Source organism: Geotrypetes seraphini, chromosome 2 (genome assembly GCF_902459505.1).
Source record: "Geotrypetes seraphini chromosome 2, aGeoSer1.1, whole genome shotgun sequence".
Classification (NCBI taxonomy): Eukaryota; Metazoa; Chordata; class Amphibia; order Gymnophiona; family Dermophiidae; genus Geotrypetes; species Geotrypetes seraphini.
The window spans coordinates 499171800-499191491 of record NC_047085.1 but is presented as its reverse complement, the minus strand read 5'-3'; the positions used below and the strand labels follow the sequence as shown (position 1 = coordinate 499191491).

The following is a 19692-nucleotide window of genomic DNA, read 5'->3' as shown; positions in this document are numbered from 1 at the left end:
TCGTTTTAAAAGATCCAAAGTACTAGGACTTCGCTCTAGTTGAAGTCCACAACTTCTATCCTACTCCTATTGGAAATGAAGCGTGTGTTGATCATCACCCACTCTATAAATCAATCCATCTTCCCTTCCCATCTTTATGCATATAAATGTTGCTGTCGATTCATCCCTCAGGCTTCTCTGGATAAATTAACCCCGATTTCTTTCTTCGTAAGTAACATCACCTACACCTTGTTATTTTTCATGCATTTTTTTCTTTTTTTTCCAGGTTCTGCTCCCACTGTCGCTGCACCGAGGATATACCCCCACGCTCTCCGGCAATGCATCTTTCTGAGATACTGATCACTGCACCTGGGAAAGAGCTAATAGGAGACTCACCTCCCCACCCTTCTGTTGTTGGATACAAGAGGGTAACTGACTTGTCCACAGATTTGGCCTCGCTGCTCTCATTAGATGGCGACACTGCTGGGGATCTAGTCAGAGAGGGCATGGTACCTTGTAAAGGAAAAGAAGACCATTAACATCAGATCACAGGTAGAGAATGACAGGGGGACAAATTGTTCCCTGTCCCCACAGGAACTCAATTTCCCCATCCCGTCCCCGCAAGTTTTGTTGCTGTCCCTGCCCCATTCCTGTAAACACTTATGATTTTAAAGTGTTTGAGGCTTGTGCAGAAGAGGACGGAGCTTAGGCATTGGTGGAATGAGGCATTATGACATCACAATCTGAGCTCTAGAATGTCGCTACTTAGGATTTTAAAGTGTTTGAAGCTTGTGCAGATGAGGACAGAGCTTAGGCATTGGTGGAATGAGGCATTATGACATCACAATCTGAGCTCTAGAATGTCGCTACTTATGATTTTAAAGTGTTCGAGGCTTGTGCAGATGATGACGGAGCTTAGGCATTGGTGGAATGAGGCATTATGACATCACAATCTGTGCTCTAGAATGTTGCTACTTATGATTTTAAAGTGTTTGAGGCTTGCACAGATGAGGACGGAGCTCGCAGGAATGGGGCGGGGACAGGATGGGAAAATGAGTTCCTGCAGGGTCAGGGAAAAATTTGTCCTCATGTCATTCTCTATTCACAAGGAAAGACTGCAAACAGTGAATTATCTCCATGTACAATTACTGCATGGCCTTCCTCTGCTGGGTCTACAACTACTGTTCTCTCGCTCTGCCACCCCACTACCTGAATGCTCTGTGCTGCTCCCGATGCTCATAGAAACTCTATGAGTGTTGGGAGCAGCGCAGAGCATTCAGTGCACTGGCCTGCGCTAAAAAATGCTATCATGGTTTCATAAAAGGGGGGGGGGGGGGAGGGAGGTCTGTGAGATGATACACTATACCAGGGGCAGCAAAACTTTTTAAAGCAAAGAGCCATTTTATTCTAAAATGTTTGACCCAAGATTTACAAAAAGCCGCAATGGGTAGAGAAGGGGGTTTGAGATAAGATTTTTAATGTGATATGGATATATACGCATTTAACATAAAAACAAAACTTCAAGTACTTACAGAAAATAAAGAACAATTTAAGGAGACTTTAGATACAATTTCTTCACAGAGTTGTTTCATGTCTATTTCTCCCTCTCTCTCATGCACCATCTCTCCCTCTCCTCTACCCCTATATCCATATCTCCCTCTCTACCCATACACAATCTCCCTCTCCTCTCCCCATGCACCATCTTTCTCTCCCCTCCATCCCTATATTCATATCCTCCTCTTTCCCCATGCACCATCTCTCCTTCCCCTCCACCCCTATGTCCATACCTCCCTCTCTCCCCTTGCACCATCTCTCCCTCCCCTCCATCCCTATATCCATATCTCCCTCTCCCCCCATGCACCATCTCTCCCTCCCCTCCACCGCTATATCCATATCTCCCTCTCTCACCTTGCACCATCTCTCCCTCCCCTCCATCCCTATATCCATATCTCCCTCTCCCCCATGCACCATCTCTCCCTCCCCTCCACCCCTATATCCATATCTCCCTCTCTCCCCTTGCACCATCTCTCCCTCCCCTCCATCCCTATATCCATATCTCCCTCTCCCCATGCACCATTTCTCCCTCCCCTCCATCCCTATATCCATATCTCCCTCTCCCCCATGCACCATCTCTCCCTCCCCTCCACCCCTATATCCATATCTCCCTCTCCCCCATGCACCATCTCTCCCTCCCCTCCACCCCTATATCCATATCTCCCTCTCTCCCCTTGCACCATCTCTCCCTCCCCTCCATCCCTATATCCATATCTCCCTCTCTCCCCTTGCACCATCTCTCCCTCCCCTCCATCCCTATATCCATATCTCCCTCTTCCCTATGCACCATCTCTCCCTCCCCTCCACCCCTATATCTATATCTCCCATTTTCTCCTTGCACCATCTATCCCTCCCCTCAACCCCTATATCCATATCTCTCTATCTCTCCCCAAGCAACATACCTCCTTCCCCTCCAGTCTTATGTCCATTTCTTCCTCTCTTACCACTCTCTTCCCTTAAGCAATATATTTCCTTCCTCCCCAACCTCAACCCCACTCACATATATTATGCTCTTTCTTGCTTCAATGGGTCAGCAGCGATTCCTACAGCTGCCTACCGCTAACCCAGAAGCCTCTCCTCTGTTGCATCTTGTGCGAGCAGAAATAGGCGGGATGCAGCAGAGAGGCTTCCGGGTTAACAGCAGGCAGCTGTAGGAATTGCTGCCACTAACCCGTTGAAGAAGAGCCACAGCCACATGGTCAAAGAGCCGAGGGTTGCCGACCACTGCACTATACTATCACAGAGTCCCTGGCCAGAAGATTTTTCATATCTCTGTCTAAGTACCATTATGCCGCAATTTTGTAAGACTTTTTTTTGTGCCTCAGCATTTTATTATAAAATCATCTTGTATACTACCCCTGTGGTAATGCTGTACACCGGAAATACAGATTTCCTTCCATATTTGGGGGGGGTTAAGGGTGCAGCCCTCTAGCGAATACCATAATTTCACAAAAACTTTCTTCCCCTATATTCGCAGAGCCAACCCCCAAAGTGATGTCAGCAGCAGTCCTGTTGTCTGATTGGGCACAGGATTTGAAAGCCAGCCCCCCACAGTGATGTCGGCAGCAGTTCATTTTTATGTTAAAAAAACTGTGTACAACATGGCTGCAATTAAGCAGGTGAGGAGGAAAAAACAAAAGCAGTTCAGGGAACAGGGGAGTTACATCTGTTTGGGAGGGTGGAACGCTTGTGAATAACTGAAGTTGCAAATGCAAAATATGGAGGGGGGGGGGAGACCTGAATTCTGGTGGTAATGGAGATTATATCTGACGCTTATAAGAGGCGGATGCCCCAGACCTACCACATCCGGCTTCGTCCGAGAAATCCATGCATTCAGCTTTGCCATTACACAGGGCTGAGCGGGCATCCACGCACTCCCCACTGCGGCACTCAAATTCTCCCCGTCGGCAGCGGGTGGGCCTCACCTCCCTGGAGTCGGTTACTATCCCCAAGGACGTGCTCGGAGGTGGAGAGAAGGTAGCAGGTTCCACTAAAGGAAGGAAAAAAAAAGTTTTCAAAACAGCACTGTGTAAAAGATGGCCTGAATCACTCACGGTGTGTGGCTTTTTTTTTCTTTTCAAATCACAGTCGAACAGCACTGATTCCATAGCTTTGCCCTTGATCCACTCCGGTGCTCTCTGGTTAGTGCTGAAGCTGTCTATATTAAAAATATTCAGTGGCATGATCCAGTGTGGCTGACATTAGTGGATAGGGCACTTATCTGTACAGATGCTACCGCTATGGAATAAATTCAAGAAAATTTGGCCACAGTTGGGCGCCAAGGGTTATTCTATAATGGCAATTCTGCAAAGAACTGCTTATACAGGCTACTAGCGTGAGTCCGCATTTTCAACGCTAACTGAATTTTATTTTTTTGTACACTGCCTTGTCGACTTAGTTAGAAAAGCAATTTATCAAGTGAAATAAGCATAAATATTAAAGACAGTATTCTATTCTATCAAACAAAAAAACAGGCAAGCGAGATATCTAACATCAAACCAACAGTTACACTTCTCCCTCCATATTCGGTGTGATAGGGGATTAACAGAACCACAAATACAGAAAAACCGCAAATAACTTTTTCATATGTTATTCGCTGTTTTCTATTAAAAACCATCGTGAATATGGTGAAACAGCGAATAACATGGTGGGAGACCTGGCCTGTTCCTGAAGGAGAGGCAAAACATGATGAAGAAAGTGCTGGGAATGGACGCTTGGAATCAGCGATTTCTCTATACAAGCTGATGTCACTTTGGGGGAGGAGCTAGCAAGCTAAAAACCATGAATAATCGAAACCGTGAATGCTGACACCGTGAATATGGAGGGAGAAGTGTATACTTATTTGCATAAAACAGTCCAAACATGGTTGCTTGACTTGGAAACAGATGTTAAAAGGTAGCGTTCCCAACTAGGATCCCAGTTTCGGCAGTCTGGAATGCCTTCTTCGGGGGGGGGGGGCTCCTTTTACTAAGCTGCGGTAGCGTTTTTAGCATGCGCTAACCCCCGCACTATGCGGAAAAACTAACGCCAGCTCAATGGAGGCGTTAGCATCTAGCGTGCGCGCTAAAACCGCTAGCGCAGCTTAGTAAAAGGAGCCCAAAAAGCCAAGTGAGGCACTCGATTAAAATAAGGGGAATACCCAGTCAATCCCTGGGAGGTCAATCGTTACGAATCCTCTCAAAGGCCTGCGAATGATAAACAGTAGGCTGTGATCCACCAACAGAGCGATTCACCAGAGCGTCAGGATACAAAGGCTACTTGCCCTTTAATGGGCACACTGAGATTTTGTGGAAACCTGTTACATTTTAGAAAACTGTTGAAAACCTACCTTTTTGCACAAGTATTTGTCCTCCAGTAGTATCTTTTTTTTTTTTTAATCTTTATTGATTTTACACATATTAACAGTGCAAAATACAAATAGAACAACATATAATATATCAAGAAAAGCACATTCATCCTACAAATATACATAAAACAACCAATTCCCCCCCACCCTATCAATTATTCAAATATGTAATAATAATTTAATCCCACCCTGGATGTTTATTCCCAAAGGACCCAACTAAGATAGAAGTATCCCCCTCCCCTCTGGATGTGTGTGGAAACTAACAAAAACCAAAGATAACTACAGTGAAGTAACAAAAGACGTCAACGGACCCCAAACCAGCTTAAACAAACTACTATTTCCCAATATGTCAGCATTGATTTTTTCATATCTATAGCTGGAGCATAGATTGGCCCACCAAAATGGAAAATTTAAACGCCAGTAGTATCTTATTTAACGTTGAATGTGTTACTCTTTCTAGAATGAGTATGATATAATGTTTACATTGAGACCTCTGCTCTTGTCTGCTATGTAGAGTTTAAGACTTTGCGAGTGTTTAAAGATCATGTATGTTCATTTGTGAACCGCTTTGGTTAAAAGCGGAATATAAATTAAAAAAATTTAATTTATAATGGACCGGGGCTGGGCAGCAGTCACATGGCTGAACATCGGCTCTTAGGCTTCTGATTTCAACTGAAAACACGTACCTAAATCAGACACTTGGGTTTCTAAATTTAGGGCTTAGCTTGTTTTGAATAGGGCCTAACAGTGCCACTTTAAACTCTCAGTTCCGACCTTTAACTTATGAAGTCCCTGACTGTGGGCTTACCCCAGGAGCAGCCCAGCACCTCTGCCCGCAGGTAAATATTCTGGTGATATTCCACAGGTATAATGCGCAGAAAGCGTGTCAGCAGCGTGCGGCCTAACTGCCATTTCACTGGCGTGTCGCTGTCAAGATTTGCCTCGAAAATCTGAAGGAAAAACAGAGAAAGGGGAAAATGTTTGAGAGAGAAGATTTCTTCCCACAGTCAGTGGAGGATGGTTCATAGACAGTGGCGCACAAGACACCAGCGCGCTGACAATTCGGCGCAAGACAGAAGCGCGCGGGGAAAAAGTAATTTTTAAAGAGGTCCGACGGGGGGTTTGAGGTGGCAACCCCCCCACTTTATTGGTTAGTGTTCGCACTGCTGTTGGAGGGGGGTTCGGGGGGGTTGGAGACCTCCATTATAGCGAAAACGGAACTTTTTCTGATTTTTTTTGGGAAAAGTTCCGTTTTCTCTATAATGTGGGGGGGTTCACCCCCCCTCCCCCCCCCCCCGCAATGGCAGCGCGAACACTAACCAATAAAGTGGGGGGGTTGCTACCCCAAACCCCCAGTCGGAGCTCTTTAAAAATTACTTTTTCCCCCGTGCGCTTCTGTCTTGCGCCAAATTGTCGGCGCGCTGGTGTCTGGCGTGCGATTATCCCGTCACCGTGGAGGATGAGTTGCCATGGCTGACGGCACTTAAAACCTAGCACCACATACACACGCGTGGCATTACCTAACACTGAGAAAGATTTTGTGCCTCAAATGAGGGCAAACGGAAAATATACAGAGAAAAAGATACACGGCCTCTTTTACAAAGCCGCACTAGCGGCTGCCACGCGGCAACAGCCCCAAAGCCCTTTAAATCTCTATGGGTTTCGGGGCCGTTAGAGTTTCTGGGGTAATGCTATAAAGAAGGCATTCTAAATTCACTTTTGCTCCTTACTTTCAATGAGGGCAACTAAATCTATGTCATAATGTACTATCAGCTGGCACTTGGGGTCCTTTTACTAAGGCGTGCTAGTCAATTTAGCGTGCGCTAAACGCTAACACAGCCATTATATTCTCTAGATGCGTTAGCAGTTAGCGCGCGCAAAATCGGCTAGCCTGCCTTACTAAAAGGACCCCTTGATTTCTTAAATCACTGGGCTTATTCCATTTCAGTCCTATAAGTGAACAGATCTATTTTTGTACTTTACTTTTATTTCAGTATATATCTATAGTTAAAATACCTTTCATAAGAACATAAGAATGGCCAATGGTCCATCTAGCCCAGTATCCCGTCTTCATGGAGGCCAACCCAAGTCACAAGTACCTGGCATAACCTGAAATAGTAGCAGCATTCCAGGGCTGAGACTATGATGTCATAATGCCTAAGAGCCAACATCATCAGTGATATCACAGTGGCTTGATTGTCCTATATTTAGCTCACACGGAGGCCAATCCAAGTCGCATGTACCTGGCAAAAGCCCAAATAGTAGCAGCATTCCATGCCACCGATCCAGAGCAAGCAGTGTCTATCTCCCAATATCATTCAACTTACTACATTTATAAATTCTTAAATTATTATGTGTACTTCAATGCCAGGGTGCTTTCTGATCTTCATAGCACCCAGGCAAATCAGTAATTTCATGTTTTAGTTCTCTCAGTATCCTGAAATGTATACCATCTGGTCCAGGTGTTTTAATTGGCTCTAACTGGCATTGTAATTGACCGTGCCATTTAAAACTGATTAAAACCTTATTAAAAAAAAGAAGGCGCTGAGATGCGTCTACATTGTAGGTGCCGTTATCGCATCTACAGCAGGAAATTTAACGGCACCTTATGCCTAAGTGGGCATAGCTAGAGGCAGAGCAGGAATTGGGTGTCATTAAGCGTGATTCGCTAAAGAACTTAGACGCCTGCAAGTTAGGCCAGACATCTAAGTTTTTTCAGGCGTCAATAGCTGTGATTCTGTTAACAGCGCCTAAGCATGACTGACACTTAGCCAGCGTCCATTTTTGTAGATGCTGCCAGTATAGATGCCGTTTACAGAATCCAGTCTATACTGCACAAATCGAAATGCCACCAACTAGAGGGTTGCCAGATTTTCCAATCGGAAAATCTGAACCCCCTAGACCCGCCCCCAGGCCTGCCCAGTTCCGCCCATCCCCACCCTGTGGCACCCTAGTCCCGCCCCCAGTCCCGCCCTAGCCCCTCCCCTGCTTCCTGCTCATGTCGGGCAGGGTGGAAGTCTGCGCAAGCGCGGACTTTCTTCCTGCTCGACACGATTTCAGAAAACTTTTTGAAACCTGGACAAAGTGCCACGATTTGAATAGCTATCTGGACCCCCTTAAAAGGACATGTCTGGGAAAATCCAGACGTCTGGTAACCCTAACCAACTATGACCGATCACCACGCACAGCCTGAAGTCTCATCCAAAGCAATTTAAAAACACATCTTTCCCGCATTGGTAACCAATGCAACTGTCTACGCAAAGGAGCCACTCTGCTCTTCCAGGGCGCATTACGTAAAAACCTAGCTAACAAATTTTGACCCACTTGAAATTTCCATAATAAACTATTCGGCAGACCCACATATACAAAACATTAAGCTAATCCAACACAGGGGTAGGCAATTCCGGTCCTTGAGAGCCACAGGCAGATCAGGTTTTCAGGATCTCCACAATAAATATACATGAGAGGGGGAAGTGTATCTCTTCCTCTCTCTAAGAGATCCCACGTAGAGAATGACACGATGACAAAATTCATCACCATTCCCGTCCCCGCGGATAACCACGGGAAACCATCTTCATGTCATTCTTAAAGGAGAGAGGGAAGAATCAGAGTACGAATGGCCACAACCACTGACCCTCGAGCTTTGCTTTGAAGAATGCTGGTGTAGAAGGACTGAGGTTGAAATAGACACTAAAGAATGACAGTCTCTGGTATTCAGAGCAAATATTGTGATGTCATAATGCCTCATTCAACCAGTGCCTAAGAGCCAATCACATCAGTGATGTCACAATGGCTTCATTATCCTTGGCTCCCATAAGAATCAGAGTATAATTGGGCACAACCACTGACCCTCAAGCTTTGCTTTGAAGAATGCTGGTGTAGAAGGACCGAGGTTGAAATAGACACTAGAAAATGACATGGGATTATTTCCTGCGGTTATCCGCGGGGACGGGGACGGGAACGGTGATGAATTTTGTCACCGTGTCATTCTCTAATCCCACGTGCTTGTCCTAGGCTTTCTTGGTGATAGAGAAGACTGAGTAAATGCCGGTTAACATTGTCATTAAGCAGAAATAGTTTATATAACAAAAGGTTTATGGTTACCAAGTGAAAAAAACTGGTAGAGATGGGAGTCAGCTCTGATGCTCCAGGTTTTGCCATTCCGCTCTCCTAAAACTCGGATGGAAAGCCAAGGGCAAGGTAAAGACCAGCATTGTAGAACCAGACAGAACTCAGATTGATACAATGCAAGAGCTCACATCTTAGCGCACCCCCCCCCCCCCCATATGAATTAAAGCAAAGCTGGGAACTCCTACGAGATTGACTGGAGCATCTGAGGGCAGTAGTACCTTGGAACGATGAATGGTTCTTTCACTTCCATCTGTGAAGTTTTGATAACGGAGTCCGTCGTGGCTGTACATGAGTCTGTATTTGGTGATATAGCCGCCCGATTGCCTGCCACCCTGAGTAATGATTCCTGTGATAAAGGTGGGCTGGAGGAAGTCCACCTGGAAGTAGGGTCTGCGGTCTGCGTCCAAGGGGCTCCATCCCGGCACAGTATTCATGCTAGAAGAGGGAATTACAGTGTAAAGACTTGGAAGCTTCATGGAAATACAGTCTGTTAGAATGCCTGGGAGGCATCACAGTAGCCATCTCTATAGGGTAAATATTCAAGTTTATTATTAAAATTTATTTTTAAAAGTTTCAAGTTTTATTCCAATTTATTATCCTGCTTATCTAATTTTCTAAGCAGCTTATAGTAATAAAATCATAAGATAGAGGGATATATAAACATTGGTCATTACAAGACTATACAAAAACATATAGGGTGGGTGGGTGGGGGGAGGGAAATGTATTTTGAGGATTTAAATTGCTTAATTATAATATTGTAATCACATCATATGTCTTATTGAATTAATAATTGGGAGGCGGATGGGAGAAAATGATTGTTTTATGTATTACTTGTGTAGTTAATAGTGCGTTTTATGCAGTATTTTATGTTCAATTAATTGTATTGAACTGTCAAAGTTTGAAAATCAATAAAGATTAACAAAAAAAAAAAAAGTGGCTAGAATTCCCAAGCTGCAGATCACTCGCATAAAAAAAGACTATACAAAACATAATTATACAATTATAGACTGACTATGATTACAAGAGGTTGAGGGGGAGAACTACAATATTAGATAGGAAAGGAAGACTTATAGGGTAAGTACAGATGGGAGGGGGTATTTAATAATAATAAATTTTATTTTTATACCGCAGTACCTCTCAGTTCTATGCGGTTGACAATTATGAAAAGCTGAACAAAAACAGGGATAGTACAGCAATAGCGTTAAAACTTGTGATAGCATCAGACAAATTTAGCAAAAAGATAAGTTTTAACATTTTTCCTAGCTTTTTGAGAAATCTGTCTGATGCTATCATGAATTTACATCTGTGAAAGAGGATTGGAGAAGGTATTTACATCTGTGTGAGAACATGGAATTAAGAGGTTATAAGTTAAAGGTCGAACGCATCTTTGAATAGAAAAGTCTTTAGGTTCTATTTGAATCCGTCGATGGTTTTTTTTCTTCCCAAAGGCGATTAGGCATTGAATTCAACAAGGCACCTAACTGCAAAGTTACGGGTTATTTTATAAAGAAATGTTTAAGTGTAAATGCTGTTTTATGCAACTAAAGGGACTCAAAATTATGCCATGAGATATATGCAAATAAGCGTATGCTAAGACAAGAACAGGTTATGTGACTCGTATGTAGGCATGTTCAGACTCAAGGCTTAGTTTGAGTGAAGCATGGGTGAGTCACAAATTACATTTAGATTATAAAATACTGTACTTTGGTCTAGATTCACTAATCTGCCCGATTGTGACCGATCCGTGTCTGATCCGGGCAGGCAGATTGACTCAGAAACCAAGAAAATTCAAATGGGGCGATTGGAGGCACGCCCCCATCCGCCAACCTGGATCGCTAGGTAGCAATCCCGACACATGTGCAGACTATCTACTTTGCCTGTAGTTGGTCTGCGCATGTGTTTGCTGTCTGTGTTTTTTTTGTTTGTTTACTTTTTTTTACTGGTCCCGACTCTCCTGCTCTCTGCCGTCCTTCTCTGCAGTGCGTGCCCATGGTTTTAACCTGCGGGTTAAAAGCAGGTTAAAACCACGGGCTCATGCTGCAAGAAAGGGCGGCAGAGAGCAGGAGAGTTGGGGCAGGCAGACAGCAGGTTGCGGCAGAGAGCAGGAGAGTCGGAGCAGGCAGAGGGCAGGTTGCAGCAGAGAGCAGGAGAGTCGGGGGGGGGGGCCAGAGAGAGTTGAGGCAGGAAGAGAGCAGGTTGTGGCAGAGAGCAGGAGAGTCAGGGGGGCCAGAGAGAGTTGGGGCAGGAAGAGAGCAGGTTGCGGCAGAGAGCAGGAGAGTCGGGGGGGGGGGCCAGAGAGAGTTGAGGCAGGAAGAGAGCAGGTTGTGGCAGAGAGCAGGAGAGTCAGGGGGGCCAGAGAGAGTTGGGGCAGGAAGAGAGCAGGTTGCAGCAGAGAGCAGGAGAGTCGGGGGGGGGGGGGGCAGAAAGAGTCGGGAGAGCAGGAAGGCAGAGAGCAGGTTGCAGCAGGAGAGTCGGGGGAGCCAGAGAGAGTTTGGGCAGGAAGAGAGCAGGAGAGCCGGAGAGCCAGAGAGAGAAGAGTCGGGGCAGGCAGTACTCCGAGTGGAGCCTCAGACAGAAAAAAAAAAAAATAGCACCTTTAGCAGGGTGGTGGAGAATGACACAGTGGATGTTACCCGTCAAAACAGTGGAGGGGGAAAGGTGCTCACCGCAGGTATGGGGACAAGGCCATCCACTGCCCCGTGGAGCAGTAAATGGCCTTGTCCCCGCAGTTAAGGGAGGGAACAAGCGCGGTCACCGATCGTGCGCGGCCCCCTCCCTCCTTCCTACCTACCCGAATCTATCTATGTCCCTCCCTCCCCCTTATCTTTGCGGTGCATTTTAAGGACTGAGACTTGTTGAAAACCGCCGGAGCGTACGTGCAGTCGCGTGTTTGTGTGGGCAGAAGCATCTCCTCTGACGCAACTTCATGTTGCATCAGAGAAGCTTCCGCCCACGCACGCACGCGACTGCACGAACGTTCCGGCAGCTTTCAACAAACGACTCAAACCTGAAAACATGCTGCAAAGGTAAGGGGGAAGGAGGGAGATGCACAGACCGCATGAGGGGTGCCGAAGAGCAGCGAGGTGGCGAGAGGGAAGGGTAGATGCTACGGGCCGGTGAAGGGGACGGTGGTCCAGTGAAGGGGACAAATTTTTTTCCCCGTGTCATTCTCTACAGGGCGGCCAGAGCAGGAGAATTGGGGCAGAGAGCAGTTTTTTTACACAAGCACACTGGTCCTCGCCAGTCGCTTGTTCTTGATCGGCCAGCCAGTCGGTGTGTCAGGAAAAAAGGGTAGTGAATCGCGTCCTTCCTGCTTTGCATGCCGATTCCCCTCATATGCATACACGGATCAGGATCAGATCGCTACACTGGTTAGTGAATCGGGTCGGAGGCAAATTGAGTCGCAAAGGGCTCCCAAACCGATTGGTACACGATCGGTTTGCTTAGCGAATCTAACCCTATATAAAATAACTGTAAAAAAGGAGTCATCTACTATACCCCCTCTTTTGCTAAGGCATGCTAGCTGATTTAGCGCTCGCTAATTGCTAACGCGTCCATGGAATATAATGGGCGTTTTAGCATTTAGCACGTGCTAAATTGGCAGGTGCACCTTAGTAAAAGACCCCCCCCCCCCATAGTTATCAGTCAATATGTTTCTTTAACAGATTAACAATTTATCATTGCCATAAAAAAAAAGAGAAACACCAGATCACAGCCCGTCCCACAGAGTAACAAAGTTCGGTCCATCCCCATCAGGTGCAGCTGAGCTCAGCCCCCCTCACAGAGGTGACAAGGAGCTCAGCCCATCTTGTGGAGGCGCGGTGGAACTCTGCTCGTCCCACAGACAAACAAAACACTTACATATTAGGGACAATGTTCAGCCGTCCGGCGTCCGGGGGATTGTTCTCCTTGTGGGATGACGCACTGAGCTGCTGGTACTGAATTCGTCCATCCTCCAAACCCAGGGCACCATCACAGGGGCCTGAGGAGAGACATTAAGAACTCAGAGGATCTGGTGGTCATGTGCAAAATGCAAACTAAGGGTCATTTTTCAGAACATAGAAAGCCCCGCTGAAAACTGTCCACTCCTGTCTAAGGCAGTAGCGTAGCTAGACAGCAGGGTTTGTGGTTGGCCTTCAGGAAAAGTGGCTGGTTACTATGAACCTTCCCCACTCTTCTCCTGAATTAACTTAAAAAAATATCCAAAGCAATTTAAATCAACCAAAAATGGCTCCTATCTGGTTATATTGCCTCTTTGGGGCTAACCATTAATTTTCAGTGGCATTTAACTGGTTAGATGTGAATCGCTTGTTTACTCTTTCCAAAAATACTAGGACTAGAGGGGGCATGTGATGAAGCTACTAAGTAGTAGATTTAAAATAGAGCAGAGAAAATATTTCTTCGCACAAAATGTAATTAAACTCTGGAATTCGTTGCCAGAGAATGTGGTGAAATCAGTTAGCTTAGCAGGGTTTAAAAATGGTTTGGCTACTTTCCTAAAAGAGAAGTCCATAGGCCATTATTGAGATAGCTTGGAAAAATCCACTGCTTATTCCTAGGATAAGCAGCATTAAATCTGTTTTACTCGTTGGGATCTTGCCAGGTACCTATGACCTGGATTGGCCACTGCTGGAAACAGGATCCTGGGCTTAATATCCCAGTATGGCAATTAATATTCTTAGTGCCAGTGAAAATAACCCATTAGCACTGAACTGCAAACTGGCAGGAAAAAAAATTATTTACAATGTACAATGTGACATGGACAAGAGGACATGGACTGAAGCTAAGGGGGGACAAGTCCAGGACAAATATCAGGAAGTTCTGCTTCACGGAACGAGTGGTGGACACCTGGAATGCTCTCCCAGAGGAGGTTATTGCGGAATCCACCGTTCTAGGATTTAAAAGCAAACTAGATGCACATCTCTTTATGAGAGGCATAGAGGGATATGGGTGACTAAAATTACGCCAGGTGTACACCTGGCTGGGCCTCAGCGTGTGCGGATCGCCGGACTTGATGGACCGAAGGTCTGATCCGGAGATGGCAGTTCTTAAGTTCTTATCACATAAAAGACAGTCCTATCTTTATGCGGGTTTTCATAGCCCATTAAGTACCAAATATTGCACTTAACTGGCTAAGGGCTAGCCGGCTCTCTGAACCCAGAAATTCAATGTCAGAACCCAGACACGGCTCAACACTGAATTTATGGGTTTAACACCGGCGGAGGTCAGCAAAATGCCATTGCCGATGGCTGAATATCGGACCCATAAATACCAATGCGGGTGGGGATCTCCAGCTCCTGCCAGCTGAAGACCTCCCACTGAGTCAGTTTCCAAAACCCTGAAGCGTCAACTCAACAGTTGGCAGTAGCGCCATAAGCCATCATTACCGGTCCCCACATTGGTGTGCCGCGGCTGCTCCCCAGGTGTGCCACAGGGAATCCGGAATCCCCCTCCTGATCACTGGTGTCACACGATCTTCCTTCTCCCACCCCCTCGGTTCTCTCTCCTCTCTGGCCGCCATTCGTCAAACTTTGCAATTCTATTTATTTCTTCTAAAATGTATATTTCGCACTAACATTCTAGGCTTTCCCACTGTTAAGAGAATAAAAACTATGGCCAATTTCTGTCGAGCATTTTCATTTTTATTCGTAAAACTTTGGAATGACCTTCCTTCTATATAGCTAGAGTTCTCTCTCATTTACCTATTTTTTTGTCAAACATTGACGACATACTTATTTCAGAAATTTACTAATGACTCTCTTCTTCCCCAAATAATCGATCATTTCATTTATTTATTTAGCCCGTCCTCCCAAAGGAGCCCAGAACGGGTTACAAGATTACATTCACAGTATAAGACAAACTTGGTGTATATAGAGGTATACATTTCAGCTTTTACAGTATAATCATGACATACAGATTTGGCGATCTAGACAATAGACATAGGGTGTTTTAAAAACTGCAGTATGTTCCGAGAAGACATAGTCTATGGTGGTTTAAATGACATCATTTCCTGTATGGACATAGCCTAACATAGGTAAAATAGCTGTGTAGGTTTGTGCGTCATTGAAGGGTGGTGGGTTTTTGGCATAAAAGTTACAGTTTCTGCTCTAATCTCTTGTATATTTCTTTAATATTTTGTTAACCGAGTTGAGCCCTCTTGTAGGGATGAATCGGAATATAAAATCAAAGACTAAGAGATTAGATTAGGTGGATTACAATCCACATACATAATAATTAAAATAAGCAACGTATAAGACATCATAACGTTCTAACAGGTAAAAACACTTTCTAATGAAAAATTCATCTAAGTCATTCAAACAATAGCTGCTGCCGGCAGGTATTGGAACAGGTCATCTCTGGCCAGCCCCATGGCCCGTGGTCCTTCCTTCCGACTTGACTTCCTTTTGCCACAGGAGCGAGACGCGACAGAGGTTAAAAAATACTGCCGTATGCGCTCAGTTTTGCTCTCCTCATTTATCTTCCCCTATGCACCCATTCATGAACTCTGTTCATTGGGTAAGTGCCTCTTATCCGTACCCTTTTCCTCTACTGCCAACTAGAGAGTTGCACAGGGACAGAAATCCCACCCAACCCTGCCCGTCCCCACCAGGATCCTCTCCGTCCCCACCTGTCCCCACCAGGATCCTCTCCGTCCCCACCCATCCCTGCAAGGAGTTACCTCCATCCCTGCCCGTCCCCATAAAAAGCAGCAATTACTTCTGACGGGATCATCAATTCTACAGTTTCTTATGTGTTTGCGCTGCTGTTTTCCTTGTGGAATCTCTTTGGTGGAACCCTTTTTTTGTTTTCTGTTCAGGTAATTAACTTATAAATCCCCCTCTTTTACTAAGGCTGACGTGTCCATTATATTATATGGACGAACCCTGCTTCCAAAGCCTTCCATCCCCGTGGGAGTCCCGTTGGCTAGAGGGGGGTCTCCGTGGGAGTCCCGTGGGCCAGAAAGTGGTCCCCGCGGGAGTCCCGTGGGCTAGAGGGTGGTCCCCGTGGGAGTCCCGTGGGCCAGAGGGTGGTCCCCGTGGGAGTCCCGTGGGTTAGGGGGGAATTCACGCAGGACCCGCGGGATTCCCGCGATCCCCATTCCCGTGCAGACCTCTACTGCCAACTCCAGACTCCGTCCCTTCTATCTTGCTTTGCCGTACGCAAGGAGGAGACTGCCAGAGTCAATATGTCAAGCTTGGACTCTAGCAGTGTTCAAATCCAAGCTTTTTTGAGGCTGCTTTCATCTAACTCCCACTTACTGTAAGATATCTATGTCCATCCTATCATTTTCTCTGCAAGAAATATCCCAACCCCTATATTTATTCAATTTTCTGTACCTTTCTCTCAGGGGAGTGCAGATTGGTTTACATGAATTTATTCAGGTACTCAAGCATTTTTCCCCGTCTGTCCCGGCGGGCTCACAATCTATCTAATGTACCTGGGGCGATGGGGGGGATTAAGTGACTTGCCCAAGGTCACAAGGAGCAGCGTGGGTTTTGAACCCACAACTTCAGGGTGCTGAGGCTGTAGCTTTAACCACTGCGCCACACACTCCCCCTATGTGTCCTATCAATCTGTCCAAATTAGATTCTAAGCTCTTCTGAGAAGGGACTGTCTGTGGCACGTTGACTGTGCAGTGCTGTGTACGCCTCTCAATGCTATAGCAATGATAAATAACAGTAGCAGTAGTGGTAATACGCATGAAAGTTGAGCACGCATGGGTACTGGTTTCGATGGCTCGTGGAACTGCCACTGACTGCTGAGCTGAGCTGCAGAGTTCTGGGCGCCATCAGGAAAGAGAGCTGGTGGGTTCTTGGAGATCCCCAACAGCTCCTACAAGGGTGCTTCAGTGCTGGGTAGGCCTGAGAACGAAGTGACCCAACCATGGCTGCGACCCAGGATGGAGTGAGGTTAGCAGAGGCAAAGTATATTTTAAAAAATGAACTTTACACAGGTATGTTTACGCCTGCTTCCAAGAAGGTGCAAATGTGTGTGGGCAGGGTTACTAGATGTCCGGATTTCCCCGCACATGTCATTTCCACTCTCCTTCTCCCCCTCCCCTCCCCCTCCACTCTCTTCCCCCCCCTCCCCTCCTGTGTTTTTCTCTCCCTCCCTCTTTCCGGCCAATCCAACTTGTCGCTGCCTGTAACTCTGATAAATTTCTGCTAAAATGTTCCAACATTTCCTTCCTCGTTGCCTGTAACTCTGACAAAATGTTGTAAATCCGTGTGCAGATCGGATCCCAATTAATTGATGTGAACCGCCTAGAACTCATTGGGTATGGCGGTATACAAGAACATAATAATAATAATAATCTTTTGGAGGACATGTCCGGGGGTCCAGACGGCTTTTCAAAACCCGACACTTTGTCCGGGTTTTGAAAAGCCTCCTCAAATCGTGTCAGGCAGGGAGGAAGTCAGTGGGGGAGGGGGGCTTAGGGCAGGACTGGGGGACGGGTTTAGGGCACTTACAGGGTGGGGATGGGCAGGCCTGAGGCAGGTCTAGGGTTCCAGATTTTCCAACTGGAAACTCTGGCACCCCTATGTGTGGGTACATCATATCCAATTGCCCATAACTGGCTAAATATTCACAGGGAAACCCCAGGTTTGCTTTCTTTTTCCAAATAGGTTTGTAGTCCCCTGGGTACATTATTCCTGCAGGACTGCAACTGGTCCAGATATTATAAATACAGCTCCATGTAAGCTCAGAAATCAGTTTTCAAATGGTTTAGAATAGATGCTCAATGTTGCCCCTTTGAAAAATAAGTAGGGCTGAGTCTAAATTTAGGTCACTAGAAAAGTGGGAGGGGCTGGGAAAGTATGTTAGAAACACAAGCTGCCTAACTTATGCGCTTTCCATTAAGAAAAAAGAGCGGATAGTGTAGCTGGTTTTAAGAAAGGTTTGGCCAAATTCCTGGAGGAAAAGTCCATAGTCTGTTATTGAAAAAGACACGGGGAAAGCCACTGTTTGCCCTGGATCGGTAGCATGGAATGTTTGGGGTTCTAGAATCTTGTTACCCTCTGGGATTCCGGAATCTTGCTATTCTTTGAGATTTTGTATGGAATGTTGCTACTCTTTGGGTTTTGGCCAGGTACTAGTGACCTGGATTGGCCACCGTGAGAATGGGCTACTGGGCTTGATGGACTATTGGTCTGACCCAGTAACCCTATTCTTATGTTCTTATCAGAAGCCTCAGATGAATTTTTAGCCTAAACTTCACATCTTCATTAAGCTGCGGTAGAGGTTTCTACTATGGCCTGGAGTGCTAAGTGCTCCGACACTCAAAGAATTCCTATGAGCGTCGGAGCATTTATCCCTCCGAGTCCGGACCATGGTAGAAACCTCTACCGCAGCTTAGTAAAAGGGGTCAGAACCAAAATCACCTTAGTAGATAACACCAAAATAGTACAGAACTTGTAAGGTAACAAGCCTCAGAGACCTTATGTTCAAGCAATAAACTGATATATGCGTATAGCCGGTCAGAATCTCAATCATTAGCTTGTGCCAAGAAATGTACTGTGGTTTTAAATATTATTTATCTTTACACATCCAGGGAGGGTGGGGGGGTTGGGTGGTTGGGAGGAAATATTGATAATGATATTTTAGGTAACTTGGTTTCATATTATATTATTTACTTGGTTCTTATGTTATTACTATATGCAAAATAATGTAATTATTGAATGATAGTTCTGTTATCTATATAGATATTAGTGTTATGACTGAATGCAATAATATACTGTTCTTTTATTTATATAACACTTTTCCTGTTTAAAAATCAATAAAGAATTATTTAAAAAAATATATATTATAACTTAATTTTTATAAAAAAGTTTTTAAAATATTTTTAATAATTATAAACGTGTCTATCGTTCAAAAAAAATAAACTTTCAGCAGTAGTGCATATAAAGTAAACAGCACTTATCTGTGAAAAAGCGGCACTGCATTTTGTACCCGACGGGGCCACCGTTTCACCAATGCTGGCTTCGTCAGGGGAATTGCCAAAACAGTGCGGAACAACACTCCTCCTTAGTTCAAAAAGTGGTTCTTAAGATGGTGTTATCTACTAAGGTGATTTTGGTTCCGACTTGTTTCAATACACCTTTTTAGTAAAAGGGGCCCTTAGGGACTAAAACTGAGGCGCCTGGTTCACGTGCCTTTGAAAATCAGCCTCCCTATTCCCCCCCCACCATAGGTTCGGATAGCCCTGACCTTGCTCCGCTCTTAAGGAACAGGAAAGCGCAGCACCCACTGAGCCTCATTCGAGTTAATTATGGGGGGAGACGTGAAAGACAGTGAGTGGGTGACATTCCTTCTATTGTGTTATAAGGATGCTAAATCTACAGCTGCTTCTATTTTGCTCTCTGTGGTACAGCTCTGGCCTGTCATCTGCTGGGGGGCTTAACCATCCCTATACTAGGGGGTGGGGGGAGGAGTGAATCCTGACATAGGAAATTTACCTGTTGGTGAAGGAGAAGCACCACGGTCAGGTCCTGTAACTCCCTGTTAGAAAACAGAAGCATTTGTTTAAAAATCTTGATACGTTCACCTACTCATCTCTTAATCATTTCTTACGTATCCAACTCATTATCCATTAATCTGTTCACTATTTCTTCAGCCAAGCACCCATCTGTCCAGTAGCTGAGACACAGGCAGCCTGTAGGGAGCTGCAGGACGTTACAACA

General features: G+C 45.5%; 1 protein-coding gene across 1 annotated transcript in view; it reads right to left on the bottom strand.

Annotated features, from left to right (window-relative positions):
- LOC117354948 (SCO-spondin-like) overlaps window positions 1-19692 on the bottom strand; it is a 441431-nt gene that overhangs the window by 229830 nt on the left and 191909 nt on the right. The window contains 7 exon segments of the mRNA XM_033932909.1: window positions 376-492; window positions 3335-3523; window positions 5688-5829; window positions 9229-9445; window positions 12872-13022; window positions 16403-16427; window positions 17587-17589. Coding sequence (XP_033788800.1) covers window positions 376-492; window positions 3335-3523; window positions 5688-5829; window positions 9229-9445; window positions 12872-13022; window positions 16403-16427; window positions 17587-17589 — 844 coding nt within the window.